This window comes from Gavialis gangeticus, unplaced genomic scaffold (genome assembly GCF_001723915.1).
Source record: "Gavialis gangeticus isolate Ggan-Ray unplaced genomic scaffold, GavGan_comp1, whole genome shotgun sequence".
Lineage (NCBI taxonomy): Eukaryota > Metazoa > Chordata > Crocodylia > Gavialidae > Gavialis > Gavialis gangeticus.
In genome coordinates this window covers 94777422-94800741 of record NW_017729034.1, presented here as the reverse complement: position 1 = coordinate 94800741, position 23320 = coordinate 94777422, and the positions used below count along the sequence as shown (strand labels likewise).

Below are 23320 nucleotides of genomic sequence, written 5' to 3'. Positions count from 1 at the left end.
TCTCCTGTAACCTAGTTGTGCTCCCCTCCTCACCCCCATCCCTCTATTGTTAGTCCCTTGCTCGGGCACTCTGTATTTCCATATCAGCTTTGTCATCTTTTTTCTGGATTCCCAATCCTAAACATTTACTAATAAAAGTCAATCCATTTGGTCATTAGCTGTGTAAGTGCTCACAGAACTTTGGTCAAGATGCCTGTATAGAAGACTTGGAGATTTTGTAGAAGCCATTGTGGATGGTATGTTGTACTTTTTTAGTTATGGATGCTAGCATCAGGGCTACCTCTAGTGGGGGGGAGAATTGGGGCTACCGCCCTGGGCCCCTCACTTTGGGGGGACCTGCAGAGCTGGGCAGAGCAGCAGCAGCATGGAGTTGGGCCAAGCAGTGGGAGTGCATCCAGCCACTTGCTCCCTTCCCCCCCCACCCGCCACTGCTGCTGCCAATGGCACTGGCAGCTTCTTCAAAACTGGGGCCCATGGGATCAGAGTGGGAACAGGGCCCCGCCTAGGCTGATTTGCCCCGGGCCCCACACCCTGCTCAGGTCAGCTCTGGCTAGCATAGTAGATTAAAAATGAGCCATTTAAAATACAAAAGATCTCTGAATCTAATCTCCTGAGCTGTGTTTTTTTCATTTGGGAACCCCTACAAAATTTTGAATGGAAGTGTGGACCCCTTTGAATTGTTAGTGTGGGTATTCACATACTTTTGATTGATCACAATAATTTTTCATGGACCCCTTAGACTTAGATGAAAATCACTGCTCTAGAGTCATGGTTTAAGGTAAGGTAATCTTATTAATGATACACTTACCTAGTAGGCAGTTTCAGTCCTCCTCCACTACTAGGTAGAAGGCCCCTGATTGCTGTGCCCCACTGTTCATATTAATGGTGCATTAGCTTTCCCTTTCCTATATCTTTTGCTTGCCATTTGTAAAATTATAATTATGCATTTGCCACATCAGGTCTGTACTATGCAATTGGCACAAGTAAACAAATAATGCCAGTATATCTCATAAAAACCCTGTTACTTTTAAAAAGTATCTTATGTTCATATTTCCCATTTAGATTTGGTTATCTAAGTCACTAGTGAGTAGAATAGAAGTATTGCTAAAATATAAACCTTGTGGTTCAGAGCAAGCTGCACCTCTGTCCCTTCTGTACTCATGGAGTGCACCATATTTCATAGATTTCATAGATTATAGAGTTGGAAGGGACCCAATGGATCATCATGTCTGACCCCCTGCCCCTATTAAGCAGTGAAATGTTTTTGCATTCACTTCTGAGCATGAAATCCACAAATTCTCCCAATTCTTAGACTGTGATCCTGAGCTACAGTGCCTTATTTAACACCCATGATTGCCCACTTGGCCCATCTGGTTCAGGCCGCCCTAATCTTCCCTTGAGGACTGTAGTGAATACAGTCAATAAAAAAAAAGCCATTTCCAACTATAGTGAAAGAGGTCTCCATGGAAATCTTTCTTTACTTCTAGTCCTAGGTAAACCTAATATATACTAGAAATAATCTGAAGTCAAGGCCAGATTCTTCCCAGTAATCTTCTTTCTTAGTTTCACCCACCTCTGTCTGCCTTTCTTGAGAGAGGGTCAATTTAGAGTGTTGTAGCAGCATCGTTCAAGAAACATGCAAGAAACAAGATTTTTTATTCTTGTTTTTTGGCGATCTCTTATTGAACTAATTGTATAGTTGGGAGAGAGGTTAGAAAAGCTTTTGGGCACAAAATACCCTTCCTCATATTTGAGAGAGCTTTCGCCTCCTCCCCTCCACCCCCTATCCAAAAGAATGGAGACATTCTTGGAAGAAACTCTATCAAGCCAGGCAATGCAGCTGGGTCTTATTAGCACAACACAGAAAATAGATCCAACATTGCCTGTTCAATTTTGGTTAAGATGGGCATACAGATTCCTTCCTTCCTTCCCTTCTTGCAGATAGATAGCTAACCCCTACTTGAATTAACTCCTTGTATATGAGGAGTAAACAACACAGACAAACAGATGGAACATAAGTGTAAAATATGGCAGACTGGTTCCACCATGGGTGACTGGCACCTCTTGAGTCAAGGGGGGCACATGCCCCTCTGATACCAGTCAGTGACTCGGGGGGTTCCTCCCCTGGTGACTGATCTCACTAACCAAAAAGCGTCTGTGCCACTTCCAGAAGTCCTGCAGCCACTTGCAGAAGCAGCACAGCAGCTTTTGCGGGCAGCACCGCTTTCTGACCAGCGCTTGCAGGGTAGGCACCAGCGCTCCCGCCTTCTTCCCTACCCATCGCCTAAATAGGGAGCGCAGCCTGACAGGGGGTGCACCAGCACTCTCAGGGGATACATGTGCACCCTTGTGCACCCGCTATGCATCGCCATCAGGTTTCACATTCTTTATAACACATAATTGCCATCAATTTTCTATATTTGACCAAATTATGCAGTCCAGTTTTAAAGGTTTGTTAATATTAAGGGACTCTGGTCTTATAAAATTGAAATAATGATGCATTTTCACAAAATAGTCCTACTTGTTTTAACCTTATTAGAAAGTGAAATTTGAACTTGCCTGTATCCCTAAAAAGCAGCCAAGGGGACACCTAAACTCCTGAGGTACAAATGCAAAAGAAAGACAATCCTGACATGTAGGAGGCTAGTGTTTAAATACAGAATAACCTGAAGTTTACGTCAATAAAGCTTACTTCAGAATAACCTGAAGTTTACATCAATAATGTATGTATTTCCAATTTTTCCTTATTTCCTCTGTTGCTTCTACAAAGAAGTTTTTGCAGCAGAAGGGCATATGTACGAAAATTACTTTGCCTTACCAAAAATCAAAGCTAAAGATGAGCTACGATGTGAATATACCACTGTGGAGATGCATTAGTTCACTTTTGATGTGCTTCTTTGATAGCTGTAGCCTCTCACAACATACCTAAAAGGTTTGTCTGACTAGTCTGCCAGTACACATTCAACTGGGACTTACTGCTTTATTGAAAACAAAACTAGCTGAGACTGTGTGGTCCAAATTTAAGCTCACAGTGCCTGAGTTATAAACACCTTAAATGGTGTGGGAGAAGGGGAGGGAAGAAGTGGGTATTCTGAAACACTGACAGATCCTTAGGATTCCTGTAATGAAGTCACACACTATTAACAGGTTTTTTTCCTTGACTGAAGAAAACAAAGCTGTTAAGCTGTTATGTTCATTTTCTAACAACATTAATTCATTTCAAACCACTCCTAACCATAGTAAATCACAGGTTTGTGAGGGTATAAACTGCCTTAGGGTTCACCTCAGGCTATTTAGCCCACAAACTGGTTGCTGATTTCTGGCAACATGGGTTTTGTTGGGAAAGTTTTGCTCAATTTAAGGTAATTACTCATTTGGTAGTGCCTCCTATTTTGACTGCCTGAAGGTCTACAGCACAGTAAGTACCAGAATAAGCAACACTGCCAAGTTGTTGCTGGAGATGGACATTGACAGAAAGTTAAAATATTATTTGACCAAAGGTCTTAACTGTATAGTTCAGAACAAATCTTGCTCCTTCCCCAGGAAACCTTGGAAGGGAAAATATAATCTGAAATTAAGTTAGCCTGGCCCAGCCTTTCTGTTCTACAGTAAATGAGCACCAAAGGAACCGTCATTGAAGAATTAGGTGCTAATGTACCATTTGCAAGTTTGATTGAATAAATCTACACCAATGACGACTCAAAATAAGGAAGTTAGAAAGCCCACATAGTAAAATCTGGCATAACTGATACATGCTTCAATCTGTAATATAAATAATTTTAGTAATTGTTTGTGTATTATTTTGGCTGGTTGCAGCTGTTAGTTTTTAATGGCAACTGAATTTGTAATTTGGACATAACTCCCCTTGAGATGTATAAGAAGTCAGACCATGTATCAAGCTAAAGGTGGGGGCTAGAGGGCTCAAGTTCAACAGAACATTTAAGATCATGTTTAAGTGTGTCCTTAGCTAGCAAACGTCTTTCAGCATAGCCTTTAAGTATGTGCTTAATAGAAAATGGTTTGTCTAATCTGTGTTTGCATTTCCAGTAATGTCTCAGATTTGACCTATAACTGTGTATAATGAGGTATTTAATGATCCTTCATAATGGTAATTTAAGCAATAAGAATATGAGGGGGTTTTCTTCATCTAGTAGAAATAACAATTTAATGTGAGAAATTGTATTAGAAGAACTCATTTAAATGCATAATACATGTAAATGCTAAACTCTTGATTACAACTACAGTTTTTTTAAATAAAAGTTTCTAAAAACAAGTGTCAGAACAAGTTGTCCTTTCTTATATATTATAATTCTGCAAAATCTTGTTACAGAACTTGAAGGAGCTCAAAGATGGGAAATGAAAATTAAGGTCGCCAGGAAACTGACATGGAAAATATTGGGATAATTTATTTTAGAAAAGAGTTGAATAAATGAGGATGGGATGAAAGAATAGCAAATAAGATGTGATAAACAGATGATAGATCAAGAGCTTCTGTTTTCTATGTCTAAAATAGCAAGAACAAGGGGACTTTCACAGGTATTGAAACATGTCAAATTCAAAACGAATAGAAGGAAATCCTTTTGTGACACTGGAAATCAATTCTACAAGTTGTGATTGAAGCTAAGAATTCAAATTTCAAAGAGGGTCTTGGTACTTTTAAAGAAAACAAAGATATCCAGCATTTTGGAAATGAGAGAAACTCATGCTTTAGTTTTATACCAGTTCAGTAGAAGTCCAGGAGGATTAGGATGTCACTTCCTTGAGAGACAAATTACCCCACATGTCCTGACAGTGGTGCTTCTTCTACCCTCCTTTGAAGCATCAGTTCTAACCTGTGCTGCAGATAGGATACAAGGCTAAATGGGCCACAGGTCTGAGTCAATGTGGAAATACTTAAGCCTCCTTATTTTTTTTTCAACAGTGATGTTGGCTTGCTGTTTGTTCTCTTTTGTTCAACATTTAGACCTAGAATGTCTTCAATGTCTCATTTTCAGGCAGTTTTAAAAGCTTAACGGAGGAGAACTCTAGCCAAAGGTCCACTTGCTCTGACCATTATTGAAATTGCTATAACCTTTATTTTAATGTATTGATGCCATTTACCACCTTTTCATGAAGGGTTGCAGCTCTCTTTTTTGCAGGTAGTTCTTTTACAACACTGACAAAGCTTTAAAAGTTGCTGGGGTTTTGGTGCCTCTATACGTGTGTATATGTAATAATTAAAGTGGTGCCTTTACTATGTAATAAACTTCAGTCCCCTGGTGCATTACAAAAGGGAGAAGTTCTTGGTTCTCTTCTCTTTTTTGTTGTTGTTGCTGCTTTCAAAATTCTAGGAAAGTTTTTTAATTTGCTAGCAATCAATGTAAAAGAGAGAAAAGAAATGAAAGAAGCATTTGTTACCTCACACTGCTTCATTCCCTCCCCCTCCCACCCCCCAGTTTTCCATAGGAGCACAGAAGCTTTCTGTGTGCTCTGGCACCAAAATGCATTAACCAAAAATGTTTTTAGAATTTGTCCTTTTCTCCTTAGAATGAGAGGGCATCTGCAGCATTGTAAAATGGAAAAAGGGAGGAAAACGTTAAAACATTTTAACCAAACAATGTTGATCTGCAAAACCCATTTCCTCCCGCTATTAGTAGGAACAAAATATATTACCTCAGTAAAGGGTCAAGAAAATTCAAATGCATTCTTGGAAAATATTGAGTATAACACATCTCTTCCTATTTGGTAATTCAGGAGCACGGCCCCATTCAACTCTCACTAAGGAAAAGTCTCCCATTAACTGCTGTTGGTCTTGGACTGGACCCTGCTTTTTAAGCACTATATGCAAGTTATTGGAAAACCCAGAGTTATTCAAAGTAAAGTAAGAATGCTTTTTCCACTCTCAGAGGTTGGTTTTACCTAAATAACTTGTTTAGGAGAATAGTTTCCATCCACAACTGAAAATTGTTTGTTTATGAGCTTAATTTTCAGGCAAAAAAATATTATTCAATATTATTTGAAATGCTGCTTATTGTTAACAGCTACTTAAACAGGTAAAATAATTAAATGTGAAGTGTATGCATTTAATAAGCTCTGAATGATTTAAAGAGCCCACCATATTTACTCAAATATAAGAAGACCCTCACTTTTATGACAACCTCCCCCTGGACAATCAGATTTTATATAAGGAAAATTTATAATTTTTTTATAATTTTCAGGTATAGAATTGAATTCATGGAGGTTTGCCTTGACTTTGTCCCCTTCCTATTACTAAAGCAGGGAAAATAATCTGGATGTGGGGGCAGATGGCCCCCCTTGTCATCTGCCTGCTGCAGTTTCTTTCCCCTGAAGCCCCTTCTCCCCCTGAGTATGTGGAAGTGAGGGGCAAATTTGAAAACACTGACTTTGAAATAAACATGCCTGTAGTAATTTAGTTCATCCAGAATTGATTTGCACTTCACCTTTTTTGGAAAGTGCTGCAAGTTTTAGGACAGATATTTCACAAATGCACTTTTTAAACATCACTTGTGTAGCTACTTATATGTAGCACAAACTGGGCACATCTACACGTTCATTAATGCACCATAATTGCAGTGCATTAAGTTTATTACTTGTACTAACCAATACTAACTTAATGCACCATAATTGGTACTACTGCACATTAGTACAGATGAATGTATTTTTGTGACGCTACTGTGCACTAGACTAAACCTACTGTGCATTAGTCTTTGCCTGCTGTGTTAATGTGCAGTAAAACTAGTCTCTGCGCATTAAGTATCTCATGTATATGTGCCAATTTTTTTTGTTGTAAATCTCTCTCTCTCTCTCTGTCTCTCTCTGTCTGTCTGTCTGTCTGTCTCTCTCTCTCTCTCTACATATATATTTATATAAAGAGTGTAGATATATATAACATAGCTTAGAATTATAACACATAGGTTTTCAAATGCAAAACATGCATTACTGCTATATGTGGTAATGCAGTTTGCAGGCTGCAAGACCCGTGGTGTATATATATATATAAGGTATAAGATATATATTATATAAGGTTATATATATCTACGCTGTTCATATCATACCACAAAAGGAAAAACCTTCTCCCATTACAAAAACAGCACCCATGCACCCATGCAAAAGGCCCGCTGGCCACCCAAACCCTTTACAATATCCACATTGCACACAACACAAACAAAACAACTAAGTCCATCCTGGTCCCTCAGACCAGGCCACACTTCCTTTCTACCCCTGCCCTGCTTGCGGGGTCACATACTCAGTTCAAGTGTCTGCTGGAGGACTTACTGCTGCTGTTGCTGTCCTCTGTTCCACTTGTCTCTTCCTCTTCTTCACTGCCTTTACCCCGCTCTCCACTCGGGGGGCGGGGGGGTTGGGGGAGTTGGATGATCCTGTGCCACATGTCTCTGTGCCAGGTGACTTTAGCTGCGTCCTCTCCATCTTCTGCTACCAATTTCTGGTAATAGGTCCAGAGTTCGCTCAGCACCATTTTCACACAGCCCACTACCTCTAAGCCCATTTGTCTGTACAACAGGAGGTTCCTGGCCTTCCACAAAGTGCTCCTGATGCAGCATGCAAACAGGTTGAAACGGGGTGATGGGCTCCCCTGATGTTTTGCGAGGTGCCCATACAGCTCCGCTTCTCTAGTTAACCGGCTGACGCCAGTCACTGCTTCACAGAGCTGTTTCACCCTTTTCCATACCTCCTTGGCACAGGTGCAGAGCCAGAGGAGGTGATTGATTGTCTCAGTGGCCCCACGGCAGTTGGGCTATGGGCAGCTGGGTCTCCCCAACTGCCCCTCTTTATGTCTCTGGGCCCTCACTGGCAGGGCTTGGTGGACTATGAGCCAGTTCAGGCCTTTGTGATCTTTGCACAGATCCTTGTGGTGGATGTACTTCCACATGGCCTGGCCCACGTCACCCAGGAGCGGGTCCACGGGCAACATGGTGTCCCTTAGTCTCATTGTCTCTTGGATCTTCCTGTGGTTTCTCATGGTTGCTGGGCCTCTGTTCTGCAGGCCATACACGCTGTGGCGCTGGTTTGAAGTCTCGTAGAACCACAGTGCGCTCATGATCCAGGGTCTGTGGTTAGTCAGGGTGAAAACCTCCAGTGTCTCAGGATGTGCCCTGCAAAGTACCTTTCGAGGCAAGCAGTTTTGGCTTCTGCATCTGTCCCCAACTTGCAGATCAGGCTCGTATACTTGGTCCACAGGAACAGGAGGATGTCTGGCATGCCCCTGCCACTGGCCGTCTTGTCCTTATACAAGGTCTTCCAGGGGAACTTTTCCCATGTGGAGCCCCAGAAGAAGACTCACACGGCGCTCTGGGTCCTATGGGCAACACACTTGGAAGGGGGGAAGACCAATGCGGTGTACAGAAGCACCAGTAACAACAACGCCTTCACAAGCACAGTGCGCCCCCCCCTCCCCCACCCCATGGAGAGGGAACGCATGTGGCACAGCCCCAGTTTCTGTTTTATCTTGGCCTCTATCTTGTCCCATGCTGCCCTGCCGCCCAGCAGGTGCTTTTGCTCCCATTGAGCTTGGCTTCCACTGCTGCCTCGTATACTTGCAAGTGTGTCAGGGCTCTCTCAACCAACCCCCTGTTCCTGCACAGGATGTTCAAATCATCCATGTAGCCCGATACCTTGGCCTCTCAGTTGCTGCCTCCTGGGATGTGGACTCCACAGATCCCTGGGGTCCTGCCTCAGGCATTGGGCTAGGGGCTCGATGGCGCAGATGAACAAGATCAGGGAAAGTGGGCAGCCCTGCTGGACCCTGTGCCAAATTTACATTATATTAGTCCAAAGCCAAAAAGCTTATAATTTACCACATAGTTCATTGGGCTCAGCCCCACCAGAGTGTACAGAATTTCAAGCCATGATGACCCCATAGCTCAGCACTGCTCACTATGTGGGTGTATTCCAGACCCCCATCCCCCTACCTCCCACCTCCCAAAGGATCCACGTGATAATTAGCTTCCCCTCTCATGACTGGAAGTGGGTATTCTTGTCATTGAGTCCTGGGATCCTCCAAAAATGTATATGCCAGATGAGGCATAGGGCAACCCACTCATATCCTACGAACGCACATCATGACATAGATCACAAAGCAGGGAGACCAAGGAGAACAGCTGCTTTAAGTCCAGACTACTTTCCTCCCTTCACAGATAAGCAGGCAGTAGGAAAAACTGTTGCTCCATCTTCCCCCTCACCCCACCTATGCACCATTTTGTGGGGTTGATCTAGCATATGGAGGGAAGAAAAGTAGCCAGAAGTAGAACTGGAGTGGTTTTCCTCTCCTCTGAAATAAAGGTGAAGCAGGAATTAAACTGTGACTCTCCAATTTAGAATTCAAATCCTATTCCACTCCCAGAACACAGCTTATTGTGCAGTGCCTTTTTCTTGGGGGAAGGTGCCAATCTAACCCTAAAGCTCAAATCCTGAAGGCCTTCAGTTCTTACTCATGGAAAACATCTGCTGACATCAGTGGAAATACCCAAATAAATACAGATGAGAAGGGAGCAAAAATGACCCTTTATTATGAAACTTTGCCAATTTTCAGAATCAAATACTAACTGATTTTTTTCCCCCCTGAGGTTTTGAACTGTTTGAATAACAGTCTGTTTTCTCTTCCCATTTTTGTGCATTGGCACCAAAAGCTGTAGACATTTTTTTCACGATATTTCCAAGTACAACGTAGTACGTAATGGAAAATCTCATGACTGTTCCAGCCTGATTTTTCTGCCCAAATTGGTAGGCTTCAAAGCTTTCTGGTAGCTTGGATAAGCATCTGAGCTGTTGTATGGTTATCAGAATTTCAACTACAAACTTTTCAAAGTTTGTAAGCTATCACAATGGCTCTAGTGAGACTTTAGAAGACTGTGGAAAATTAGCTTTTTTCCAATATCATAATGGACTTACAAAGCAACCATTATTTATAAATCTCAATTTTTATCTTATACAGATATGCGTGGAACATATAGTGGTATGCTTGAGGGACTGAGTAAAAAATACGCAAGAATTTTCAAAGAGAGTATGTTTTCCCCTGGGTATTGGCCTGATCTTCAGCTGGTGTAAAAGTGGGTAACACCACTGACTTCAATGGAACTAGGTCATTTATACCAATGAAGATCTGTTCTTTTACAGTATGTGAGCCACGGGTACATAGGCAAAGTATCCCAGGGGTATAGGCAAATTAATTTTACCGTCTGAAGTACTGTCCACAATTCTTCTCTTTCCTGCAGTTTCCCTATTATCTTTGTGCAAAATCTGGGCTATGTTGAAATGAGTGGCAAAATTATCACTGACTATAAAGATGTCAGTATTTCACTTTCTGACTTCAGATACATTACGTAAAAAACAAAATTCTCTGTTAATTCATTTCAAGAAATTCATTTTAATTTCAAGAATGTATTATAATTTTGTATACAAAATGTTCTGTGGGGGAGATTTTGTTGACTTTTCTCAGGTGTCCATTGTACTGATCAAAATAAAATATTTCATTTTGGAATAGGAAACCCAACTTAAAATATCTTGGTTCCAAACAAATAAGAAGATCTAATTTGGGGTCACCTTAACATTAAATTGGCAATGATGCCTCTTTTGGATTGAGGCAGGGTGTCTCCTGGCCCATATCCACCTCCAAGAGCCAGCCTTCCTGGTAAGACTATATGTCCTATGATTCATTATATTCTACCCTCAGGCTGAACTGCCACAGTGCTCCAGGGAAAATGTAGTCTGTCTAGGAAGCCCAAGCTAGAGATGGAAATTCTTATTTGTTTATTTGTGACCAGCTCTACCCTGAAGCAATCTACGTGCAAAGAATGCAAAATAGACCATAGACTGGCTTATTTTTAGGGCTTCTCCTGCAGGACTTCCTCTTCTTCCATTTCTCGGGAGAAGCACTTAGACTTAAAATGATAAATTAATTCAGTTAAGACTCCTCTGGTCTGACTTCCAAAGTGAGTCAAGAGAATAACTCTACATATGGAGTCCTATTGCAGACCACCCTGTCACAGTTATGTACAATAGCCGGATCTCCCAAACCCAGAACAAATTCCATCTTGTTATGATATTACTTGTGCAGTATGCAGTAGGGCAAGGTTTGCCCCAGGGTTGGAAAAGTTTTGAAGAGTTGTTTATATTTAATACTCTTTCAGTCTGTTTTTAATTTCTGCTTATGCTTTTAAGGTTAAAGGTCTACCTGAGCCACACAGCCTGTCAGACTAGTGTGGTTAAGGCACAGTAGTTTCTAATAGCCAGTAGCACACAATGAAGTGATATGTCTAACATCACTTTCTACCCACTTTGGACTCTCTACCCCTAAGGCCCCTTCTACTTGTTACAAGTATCGTGCAATTAACTGGTTAATTAAACAATTACCTGGAGGCCAGCTACATGTATAAAATACTTCTCACACAATAAAAAGCTCCAACCAGCTATAAAGTTAGACCTTGAAAATGCATACTAATTTTATAGCTGGTTTTAATTTGCATGTGTAGCAGGGTCTCTCTTGGGAGCCCTGTCAGGTGTGGGCCCAGCAGCAGCCCCCCCCCCATGTGCTGGGACCCAGAGATCCACAGCTTCTGAGGTCCTTTCATACAGGGTCCCTGCAGCATGCCTCCCAGAGATGTCTCCCATCCTGGAGGTGTATGAAGCTTCTACGCCAGGAGGATCACCCCTGCAGTGATCTCTCTGCCCCTGGTGTGCATGAAACCCCAGGGTGGAAGGATCATTGCAGGGATGATTCTCCCACCCTAGCCTGGGATCAGCCCCCCCTATACCAGCAATAAGGCACAATGGTATCTAATGCATGTGTGGCATGACTGTGTGAATCGCACATTAGATCCCATGTGCCTTTAGCTGCACATGTAGAGGGGGCCTAATTGACCAGGTACCCATATATTGCTTGGTCAACTGTGGGCTGCCTTTAGCAGGGCTTACTCTCATGCCTCAGAGCTGTAGCCTCTTCACTCTTCTAATGTGAATACTGTTCTTCATGATTCATAAATATAGTAGAGCATATCTGAATGTCTTTTATATAATGTCTTTTATATAGAAAAGGGAATTTGATTTATGATGACTAATTAACTGTGTAGGAACATTCAAATTAGGAAGACTAAGCAAAGTAAAATACTGCTAAATGAATAACAACTGCCTTCAGCAAATTAATACTTTTGAAATAAGTACTCTTTGAACAAAATCAGAATATTGACTAGAATAGCTTGCCTGTCCTGTAACTAGTTATTCCAGAACATCTTCCCAGGTAGGCACCCTATTTCATGTCAGACGTTACCTTATTTCAGAATAGTGTGCTTCCAGAGTCTACTGGAATTTATTCTGGGATAAACTCTTATGCTCAAAAAGCCATGCAGGATACAGCATTCTTCTGCAGCTATTCCAGTCTATTTCCACTTGTAGACAAGCCAATACTGATGTAAAACAGGTGCAGGTGTGGTTGAAAAATGTTCTTGTGGTTCACTGTTAGAATAGGTAGTTGTGTATGGGGAAAGGAAGCACCTTACATATTTGAGGGAGAGGGAGAATTTGTTCCACTGAGCTCCTGCATTTTGTTGCATCCCCTGTATTTTATGAAATGCGCTGATCTTTGGAGAAAGGAAGAGCTGGACAATTTTAAGATAGGACAGCTATGCCTAAATTCTGTAAACCAAGGGGTAAAAAGCACATTTCTGAGTCTGTTGTGAAGGAACTGGGGCTGGAACTTTCCTAAAATTTTCTTTGAAATATCAATGTTGTTTTTCCTTTTCAATCTTTCGGGAGAACAAGCTGAAGGAGAAGGCTGCAAGCTTGGGGGGTTAATACAGGGCATCGGGTTGCTCATTTTAAATGTACTGAAGTGGCAGGACGTGGGAGTAGGGCTGTTTGTTTGTTTGTTTGTATTTGTTTTGGTGTGGAGGAAGCAAGGCGTAGTTTAAAAATGGCTGTTTCCAAGTGTTTCTTCTAATTATGGTGCTGTTGCTCTGTATCATCTTCTCTTAAGCCTCTTCTATTTATCTGATGACTTATAGTTCAGGTCCCTGCTATAACAGTCACTGGCTATGAAACAATACAAGTGAAGGCACTTATTTCACTGTACATAAAAAAGTACTGAAAACGTCAAAGGAAATTAAATGAGAGGAAAAACAGAAAGGAGAAGAGGGAGTTTGACTGCCTAGTCAGAACTGCTCAGTAATGATCACTTTTGCTGTGTCCTGGATATATTGGCACTCCAGACTATAAATTATTTAGAATAACATGAGGCCCCCTCTTGCATTGCTGGTTTATGATTTAGTTCTTAAATTTACTCCTAGTTAACCTATTGCCATGGGCCTGGATAGAGTGATGTAGAAATAATGATCTTTCTAAGACTCCAGTCTAACCACCCCTGAAGTCAGCAGGAGTCTTTCCATTGGTTTTAATAGATGGATAGTTGGATCAGACCCCTAAGCTGCCCCTGCTTTTGTATTATTCCCAGTATTATAGATGAATAGCAATTTCAAGATAAGACTATGCATTTCTTTGCATAGGACCCAAGTATATAGCAATTGTCTCTGCCTAGGACGAGGCATTCCTGTACTCTTAATTCTAACTGTGACACTGACTTATTCTCTAAACTTGTGTTACTTACATAATCCTGTGTCTCACTTTCTTTTATGAAAAACAGAAAAATCATTTTAGATTTCTTTTTAGCTGTTCATTAACATGTTAGTATTACTGTAAAAGCCTATCTTTATTTTGATAAAAGAAGTGGAAGAAAGTGTACTTTTCTTCAAAATCATTTTAAAAAACATGCTTATATTTTTCATATTTACTATAAATTATGTTCTCAAGAATTTGAAAGCCAGTTGCTTCCTAAGTAAGAGAATAAAGGACTCTGTAGTATGAACAGGATCCTTTAAAAAGTATACTGTATTACCTGAGATATAGATAGATAGGATGACCTTGTGTCCTGGTTTAGCTGGGACAATCCTGGATTTCAGAGGCTGATCCCGGCTGACTGCTGGGAATTATAACGGGTGTCCAGGGGCATGGGTTGCAGTCTGGTCAGGAGTTGGAGTGGCATGGACAGTCTTGTAGACGGGAAGGTAGGCACCGCTGCCTACCTTCCCCCCCCTGCTGACTTGTGAGTGTGCAGGGGGTAGGGGAACAGTGTCCTGGATTTCCCAGGTGATGTCCTGGATTTCTAGGATTTCCATATGGTCAGCCTAAATATATCCCATGGAAACTGCATAAGCTTCTATAGATTATTAATGATCAAAGACATGGAGTGCTATAAATTAATTGTGTTTTACAAATACAATTTCTCCTCAAAAATGTTACAGTCTTATGGTGTCCTTATCTCCCTACAGTATAATCAAATGAATATACGGACAAACTATTGGAGATGTATCTTTAGGAATTTATATTCAAAAGGGGCAAGAAAGAAATTCCCATAGGTCAGATTGGCAAGGACAGTTGTGGTTTTGCCGTCCTCTGTAGCATGGGAAGTGCTCCTCTGTTTAGGATCCTTTGAGCATGTATTAACCAATTATTTCTCTGCCATTGCACCGGAAAGATGTCATCAGTGCCTTTATCTCTGCTGCTTTTACTTACGGCATGTTGTAGGCTGTCCCTGATGTTTCTGCCTTTGTGCTTTTTAGTTGTGCATGAGGGTTTGGACTGGATGACTTTCATTATTTTGGAATAAATTGTTGCCTATGAACAGAGGGGGTTCAACTTGATGACTTGGGAGGATCCTTTCAGTCCTATGTTCATTCTAAATATACGACTACTGGAAAGGCCTCTTACTAGGACCTCTGATAGTGAATGATTGATATTTATACCATCACCATTCCTGACTGGAAATAAAGACAACAGAATCTTTGATTAACTATACCCACCTTTTCTTTTTTTCTTTTTTTACAGCGGTGTGGAGAAATCTCATTTGATAGTCCTGATCAGAATGCCAAATGTGTTCGCATGCTAGGTAAGAGTCCTTCCATCTTTTCATAAGAGGTTTGATGTGTGGAAGTATGTATTGTTTATTGGATGCTACCCTTCCAAGTTAGTCTGGATTAAGCCAATATAGAAATATAGCCAGCTGTGGCAAAACAGGTATGAATTATAAGTGGATGTTCTTAAATACTAAACAATTACTCAAGATGTGTATATATGCAATATCTAAAAATATTGTTGTACTTACTTACCATTGGTTATGATGGTTATTTTCAGATCCTTCCAAAATGTTGCTTTACTGAAGCATCATGTATAAAATCTTTGCATCAAGGCTCAGTAAAGTACTTATATGAAAAAGTCTTATATGTCAGTTTATATTCTGCTCTGTTACACTAATGCAAGTCCAGAGTAACTCCACTGAAGTCAGTTCAGTTGTTCTTGATTTATATTGGTTTACCTTTAACTTAATAAGCCACATATCAAAGAAGAGATAATCAAGCTCATTTTAATAAACATTATATATTCTTATATCTAGTCCTTACTATGAAAGCACCCTCAGATTTCCTAAATCTATTACACATGTATGAGAATCAGAGTTTTTTTATAATTTTCATATATGGCATTGATAGTCAAATATGATTAATATTTTAGGGTTGGATTTTATAACCTTCCTCATACTAAATACAGTTACTCTTCTTGAGTAGTCTCATTTGACTTTCTCATTTGACTTTGTAACCCTAAGAGTACCAGAATTTCGTGTATAAAATATGCTTATGTTCCCATAGGAGGGCAGATATTGTTTCAACTATTGCCTTTATTTTTTCTTGACTTTTGCTTTTTGACTAAAATAAAATAGGTGAGTCAATATGAACATTCCTCAGAACTTTCATTATCCCCACAACCACTACAGCTTGGTAGCAATTGCTGCACACTATAAGGAGGACAGAATTGTTCTTCAGCTGCATCTTTCATTTGAGCTGGCTGGGAGATCACAGCCTGGTGATTCAGGTATTCATATGCAAAAATGGGGAATCTGGTATCCCAGAACACATACAAGTGCCTAACCACCAGTCATTATATATTTTGGATGAGGAGACTGTTCTACCTCTTTGTCTGCCTTCTGTGAAGAATTGAGAAAGGTCATACTTTTAACACAATACAGAAGGAGAACAGTTTTGAAACCTTGAAAATGTCTATGGAAAAAGAAACTGTTTCCAACTCAGCTCTGTCCTTCATAGTATATTTTTTTCAGGTGAGCTTTTAATTAGCAAAAATAGAATATAGTTCTAGGTGTGATCATCATATAGCTGTAACTAGGCTAATATCGGTATTTATAGTTCTCAAGCCTGATATTAACAAATCCAGAGCTCTTTCTTAAAAACTAAAGCGTATTGTACAATATCTGAACATAAAAGTAAGGGTTTTTTTTTTAACAACATGGCTTGTAGATACATAATTTTGCAAGCCTGGCATATGTAATACAAAGTTGTACTTCTATGTGCTTAGTAAAAAATATATAAACTCTTAATGCCTTTAAAAATTCAACAGTAAACTTACTGTAATATACCTGTCCCCAGGTCTTCAGATGATGGCAGCCAGTAAAACTTTTATCCACTGAAGTTCTGCAAATTTTCACATTACTTATAAATTGTTAAAATTGAAAAAATACACATTCCTCAGAAACACAGAAATATACTGGTTTTTTTCCACTGCTTCCTGTAGCCATGTTAATTTCATTAGCTTTGTTGATTTGTAAGACTTTTTTATGAAAAAAACCTAACAGTATTAATATTAGTATAAAGGAAAACCATCAAATAACATAACTTAGGCATGAACAAGACCTCAAGCAAAATATGAAATCCATGGGATATTTGTAGGATTATGCCCTAACTTTTTGGGACTGTTGTACTGCCAGAGCTGAGGTGAATATATAGTATAATGCATAGCCCTGAAAAAGATGAAAGATGAAATATTCACTACTAAACACTTGCTCCTGAAAATGTCCTCAGACTAGATTGCCATACAGGTACAAGCCTTTCATCTGCATGCATGCTGCACTAACACATAATGTGGTTTCTGGTTTAAATTAATACAAATCTCAAGTGTCACAATAGGCCATAACAACTCCAGAGAAAAATCTTTCAAAGCACAGTTTCCTAAGTATGAGTTGACACAATGGGCCACAATAGATCACATCAATAATCTATGTATTAGAGGTCCTAATCATCACAAGCTGACAGGAACAATAGGGATATAATGCTTTTATCATACCAAGAATAATCCATGGATTAAGTACTATTGAGCTCATAATACCATAATTCTAAGGGAGTTATTTTAACGTAAATGCCATTGTCATCCATCGCTAGCTTAAAATAAATAAATAAATAAAATATATAAATACATAAAACCTTTAAAATGAATAGCACAAAAGTGATTAAGCACCAACATCTTCCTTGAAATAAAGCTGAAGGTCTGACTATCCCAGGCATACACAGCGTTCCACATTTAGAGTTTGAACATCATTCTTCGCACACGACAGTAGTATGAAGGGCTAGTAAATAGAATGAGAAATAAAAATATAGTTAATGGAAAGAAGAACTATGTTCAAGGATTTGCTTGTATACAAATGTTGCAAGGTTTCTACATGAGTCTGCATGGACTTGTTCTATTCCTGCAGGGTATCCATCTGGATGTGCATTTCCCACAGTTCAGTTACCAAATCCTCTACGGAGAGGGGCACCTGCAAGGAAATCCATGGACCCAGAAGATCATGAACCCTTGTATTATTTTAGTCTATATAAACTGTTTAGGTGGACCAGGGTGTAGGCAGTTGGTTCAAATGGGTCACACACGGGGTGTGGTCAAGCCGGGTGTCAGTCTGAGGTCAGGATATTAAGCCAAGGGTCAAGGCAAAATCAGGGCATGACATTGCTTAGGTCAGCAGGTTAAAACAGGAACAGAAGCAAACGAAGTAGCATAACTGAGGGGCAGGGAGGAGCACGAAAATAGCTATCATCAGAGTAATAGCTGAACACGCTACCACAATCTGCACAACAGCAGCCTAGCACTGCACCATGCATGGAGCTGCCCTGCTATGCCTCTGCAAGCAGGGGCTCAGAGCCAGGAATAACCAGCCAAGAGTACAGAGATGAAGTCAAAGTCAGGATCAAGTGCCAAAGTCAGTGTAGAGAATTTCCCTGCACCTCCCATGGCAAAAATCCCAGGGAGGGGCATCATTCAACTCAACCCCACCCACCCATACACGAAGGCAGGCAGACAGGACTGCCCTGCTGCTATGGGCAAAGACCCATGGGGGGCAGGAAAGGAAGGACAGGACAGAGGCATTCTGGTTCCCTCTGCTGAACCTGCTCCTCAACTGCAGCAGTGCTAGCACATACTACTACAGCCAAGTTTACTCCAAGTAGACAGACTGGGCTTCATTATCTTTCTGCCCATCTCTAGACACCATTCAGAGAAAGCACTACAACTGGGCTGTATCTTGCTACCCTGAGTGCAAGAACAGCAAATCAATTCCTGTGTCAGAAATAATACAAACCACAGGGAAACAGCTATAGTCCTGGCTGTGACAGAAAGCAGAGACCGTATGAATTCAAAACAGGGAAACAGAAACTTAGCCTTGTGCCATTTGAAAGTACAGAGAGAAGTCCACAATTTTAAGCCTTAGTGTTATAGGTCATGGGAGAATGTTTAGTTTGTTTCTTCCACCTTTTTACCTGGGCCACAGGGCCTTTGTGGAAAGAGTAAGATACAGTCAGTACCTCACTAGACCTCACAGCAACAACTGTGCCTCCTCTGTGCCTCCCAGGATGCCAAAATTGCCAGTAATGCCTCTGGATACAGTAAATTGTAAACTCTTAATATAGAACTTTATGATGCCTATTGTCAGGGAGGACCCTATTTGGAGAGTTCAGCCCTACAGGAAATGCTAAGGAAGCAGAAGAGGAAAAGAGGATGGTGTGTTGATGGATATGGTATTTGTGGGTCTAACTCATGCACAAAGGGCAGCATGCTCCCAGAGGGTGATGACTTGATTGACTGATTATTCATTCTTTGAAATGTTGTGGAACAGTCATTATACCAGCCACCACAACACTAATTCTGTGCTTCAACGATCTTGTGGGAAATCCTCAAGAGTTTCAAGAGGGTAATTGTTTATAGTAAAGTAACCAGGAGGTGTTTTGAGCATTAACTGTTTATTCCTATGGATCTTCATTGACACAAATGTCACACACAAAATTACATAATATTAAGTAGTATTGTCGAACAATATCGATCAGTTTTTGCCTGAGAACAGTCTCTTTCTTTACCTAGATGACATTATTTGTTCTGTTTTTATTCAAATTTGAGAATCTTTTGGGTATTCCAAGAGTTACTAGTATAACTGATGAAAATGCAAATCTGCCTGATGGAGTACAACCTGTAGAGCAATGGTTTTCCTCTAGCATTACACATAGGAAAAAGGGTTTTTCACTGGTCCTATAGGAGGAATAAGACATTAGAAACTGGAAGACAGCAGTTTGGTAGAAGAATGTATGAATAGGTATAGTGAAACTACATAACTTTTTTCAGTTTAAAGGGCTAAGCTTGGTCCCTAACAAAGTCAAAAACAACATTTACACTGACATGAGTGTTTGTCAGTGATTTCCTAAGCATGAAAATAAAAGTAATGTGAGCAGATACATTAAATTGATTGGTGACCTAAAGGTACTTCCTACATGTAAGATGATAGGTATATGATGCACTCTAGGTATGGTTATTATCAAATGTGCAATGTTCAGACTCAGTATTATAGAAAGATGTGTTCTCCATCCTATTACATTTTTTTTTTATGGTTATTATAAATCAAGAGACTGATATTTATTATCTTGACTGCTGCCCTTAAAACTCCTGAGGTCAGATTCTCAGCTGGTATGTGTTGTCCCAACCCAGTAAAAATCCAGGATGCTTTAACAATTTTGGTAGATGAGTATCTGGCCCCTGCTTTTCATGGGTAAAACAAGTATGATTGTCTTAGTATTTCATAGGATGACAGGTAACCAGGGCTAGAAGGAACCTCACAAGGTCTAGTCCAACCCTCTACTCAGTGGTGATACGTAAGGGGTACATGAAAGTGCTGGTGTACCCCCTGACAGCCAGCGTTTCCCCAATTAGGTGATGAGCAGTGGCCAGGTGGGGGCGCTGGTGCCCCGCCCTGAGAGCACCCCCTGGTCAGCATGATTGGTCCCCCCAGTTGGTGTGATTGGCTGCAGGAGGACCCCACCCCGCCCCGTTCGCTGACTGGCTGCTGGGGTTGGGGGGCAATTGCCCCCGCCTCAACTCAGGAGGCACCAGTTGCCCAAGCCTCTACTCAAGGCAGGACCATTCCTGATTAAACCATCCCAGTCAAGTATCCTTCTAACCTGATTTTGAAAGTTTCCAAGCATGGAGATTCCACAGCTTCTCTAGGCAGCCTGTTCTAGCCTATGCCTGACTCCTCTCCTTGTCAAAAAGTTCCTCCTAATCTCCATCCTAAATCTCCCCTGCTGCAGCTTGAGGCCATTGCACCTAATCCTGTCCTCTACAGCCATAAAGGAAAACCCATCTCCATCCTCTCTACAGTCTCTCTTTAAGTATCAAAAGACTATTATCAAATCCTTCCTCAGTCTTCTCTTCAAAATAACCCTAGTTCTTTCAAGCTTTCTTCATATGTCTTGCCTCTGGGGCCCCTAATCATTTTTGTTGCCCTGCTCTGGATTCTTTCCAAACTGTCCACATTCTTCTTTTTTAGGATGGGGGCCAAAAATGGACACAGTAATCCAGGTGTGGTCTAAGCAGTGCTTAATAGAAAGGAAATATCACTTCCTTTGATCCCTTCTTCACATCTTACCTGAACACGATGCTCTCATGATCCCTCCTTGCCTGTTACTGGAAGCATATTTTTCCCCTGTCATCCCATCTAACTGAAGATATTAAGCACTGAATGAAAAGGGGCCAGAAGCAAAGATGATCATATTTGTTAATAGACATTCACTGCAGCAATCAGAGGGCATATATTTGTATAATCACTGAAGTTAGGACAATTCCTGTGTGCTGACTGGTTAATAGTAGCCACCAGACAGTCAGAATACATAGAGTTGTATTCTGTATACTGTAGTATTTTGCTTAAAGAATTTATATATTCAAATTACAAATCCATGTATAAGATATTAATTTAAAAAATCAGAATGGGATTTCTTGGCTGAAAGTTTCAGAACCTGTCTAACCTTCAGAGAAAGCAATACATTTTACTTTTAACAAGGCTGAACTTGTAAGAAATGCTTGACCTATACATCTTGTATGTACATAGCTTGATCCTGTAGCCCTTATTTAGGCAAACCCCTTGACTTAGCTTCCTTGACTGATAGCATGTAACAAACTCCATCCTAGGTCTTCTAGGTTTTTAAAATTCCATTGATTGTTTCTACTTTGCATTAATTTATATTTATCAAAGTTTAACCTGTGCATTCTTCCAGATTCCAATGTGATCTGCCCACACTGTATACAGCAACATATTCAGCATAAAGACATAACGTCAGAACATCTTCTGTCTATGCTACACAGTAGCGACATCTACACAAGATGCTGACTGCGCAGTAGCTCATTACTACTGCCCAGCAGCATTGCATGGCATGAAAAGAAAAGCCATTCAGGGACCCTACTGCTCAGTAACTCATTACTGCGCAGTTTAGTACTTGTGTATGCAAGTACTAAATGACTGTGTACAGTAACTACCGTGCAGTCAGCGTCCTGTGCAAACACGGCCACTAGAACCCGGACACTCTGCAGGGTGAGGTTCTTTACCCACCCCCCTGCAAAAATGAGTTTGTGAATTAGCCAGGGGTATGTAAAGGTGCAGCAAAAAGCTGCCTAGGACCATTGAGGTAATCCAGCTGACTGCTGCAGCCTTTATTCAAAGGATACCAGATTTCCCTTCAGCCGCACAGGAATGACGCCGTGCTCCTGCTGAATGGAGAAGCAATGCCCTTTGAAGTAAAAGCTGTAATGAATGGCTGTATAGCTTGTCCTTCTCTGAAAATGGGGACTGCAGATTAACCAGGTTTTGAACCATCCTAATACGGATGAAGGGCATTGGCCATTATGAGCATTAAAGGCCTAATCTAAAATAATAGCTAAAGTAAATGGGAAGATTTTATTTTACTTCAGTGAGCTTTGAATCGGGTCCTAAATCTCTAGACTCAATTTTTAAGAAGAAAAATAAAATCCAAAATGTATATAGATTATCAAATTAAAAGTGCTATGTTAAAATGATACTGTTATTAATATTACATGCCATATAAATGCATATATTGCATATGTTCGTGAATGAAGTAAAGTAACTGACCCCACACACCCCATCTTGCATAGACCTGAACCTGATTCTGAGTGATCTGTGGTGCAGAGAAGTTGAGTAGGTTTGGTAGTCATGGCAACAGATGTGTCCATTATAGCAGCAGTTATTCATTCACACGGTCCTTCCTTCTAGCAAAAGATCTTTTCTTTCTTCCTGGTGTGTTTTCTGGAGAGGCTGCTCAGTTTTCAACACCCCATCTGGCTTTCAGGGACCTAACGTCCTTCCAATATCTATTATCAATAAACTAAACCAAGCCATGTTGATAGTAATGAAAACCTACTACCATATTGTGGTTGTTTGCCAGACTGGGTTAAAAGAAGCCTTAGTGGTCAGAGTCCAGTTTCACCTGGAAAATTTTTCACTTCTTAAATACCATGGTAAAAACTGGCAAGCTCACTGGAAGACTGACCAAGGATGCCAAAGACTGAATAGGAATGAAGAGCAGGATCAAGTTTAATATATGATACAGAGAAGGCAGCTGATACACAAATTAGGGTGCTAGTCTAGAAATAAGCAGACCTGAAGTCAGGTCTTAGATCTGCCACAGACTTTCTTTGTGATATTAGGAAGTCATTTTTGGGATCAAGGATCAGATCCCAACCATGCCCTTTCCATTTGCCATTGCAGGGAGAGCCAAAAATTGTGATCTTGGGTTCCCCATGCACCAGCATCCTGAAAACTGGGTGTCTGCAGCCTGGTGCCTGATTCATTACATCAGGATGGGAGGATTCATGCAGAGATATGAAATAGGGAAGGTAGGGATAGAGGTCCTGAAGGATCATAAAAAAAGGATGAAAGTTGTAAGGGAGAGAGTCAGGATGGTGCCAGTGGGAAACTTCACAGGATGAGTGAAGGAGGTATGAGGAGTGGTGGTGGGTAAACAACTAAAAGGGGAACGTGCTGACCTAGCATGACTGGCTATAAGAAATATCTTGCCAGTCAGAGAGGTGCAACACAGATGGATCTTGACAACTTTACCAAGATGCCCAAGGGAGAGATGCGGGGAAG

The 23320-nt window shown here is 40.7% G+C and overlaps 1 protein-coding gene across 2 annotated transcripts in view; it reads left to right on the top strand.

The window, feature by feature from the left end:
- PDE7B (phosphodiesterase 7B) overlaps positions 1 to 23320 on the top strand; it is a 373129-nt gene that overhangs the window by 122240 nt on the left and 227569 nt on the right. For both annotated transcript variants that reach the window (XM_019527215.1, XM_019527216.1), the window contains one exon: positions 14893 to 14953. In XM_019527215.1, coding sequence (XP_019382760.1) covers positions 14893 to 14953 — 61 coding nt within the window. The remainder of the gene's footprint in view (positions 1 to 14892; positions 14954 to 23320) is intronic.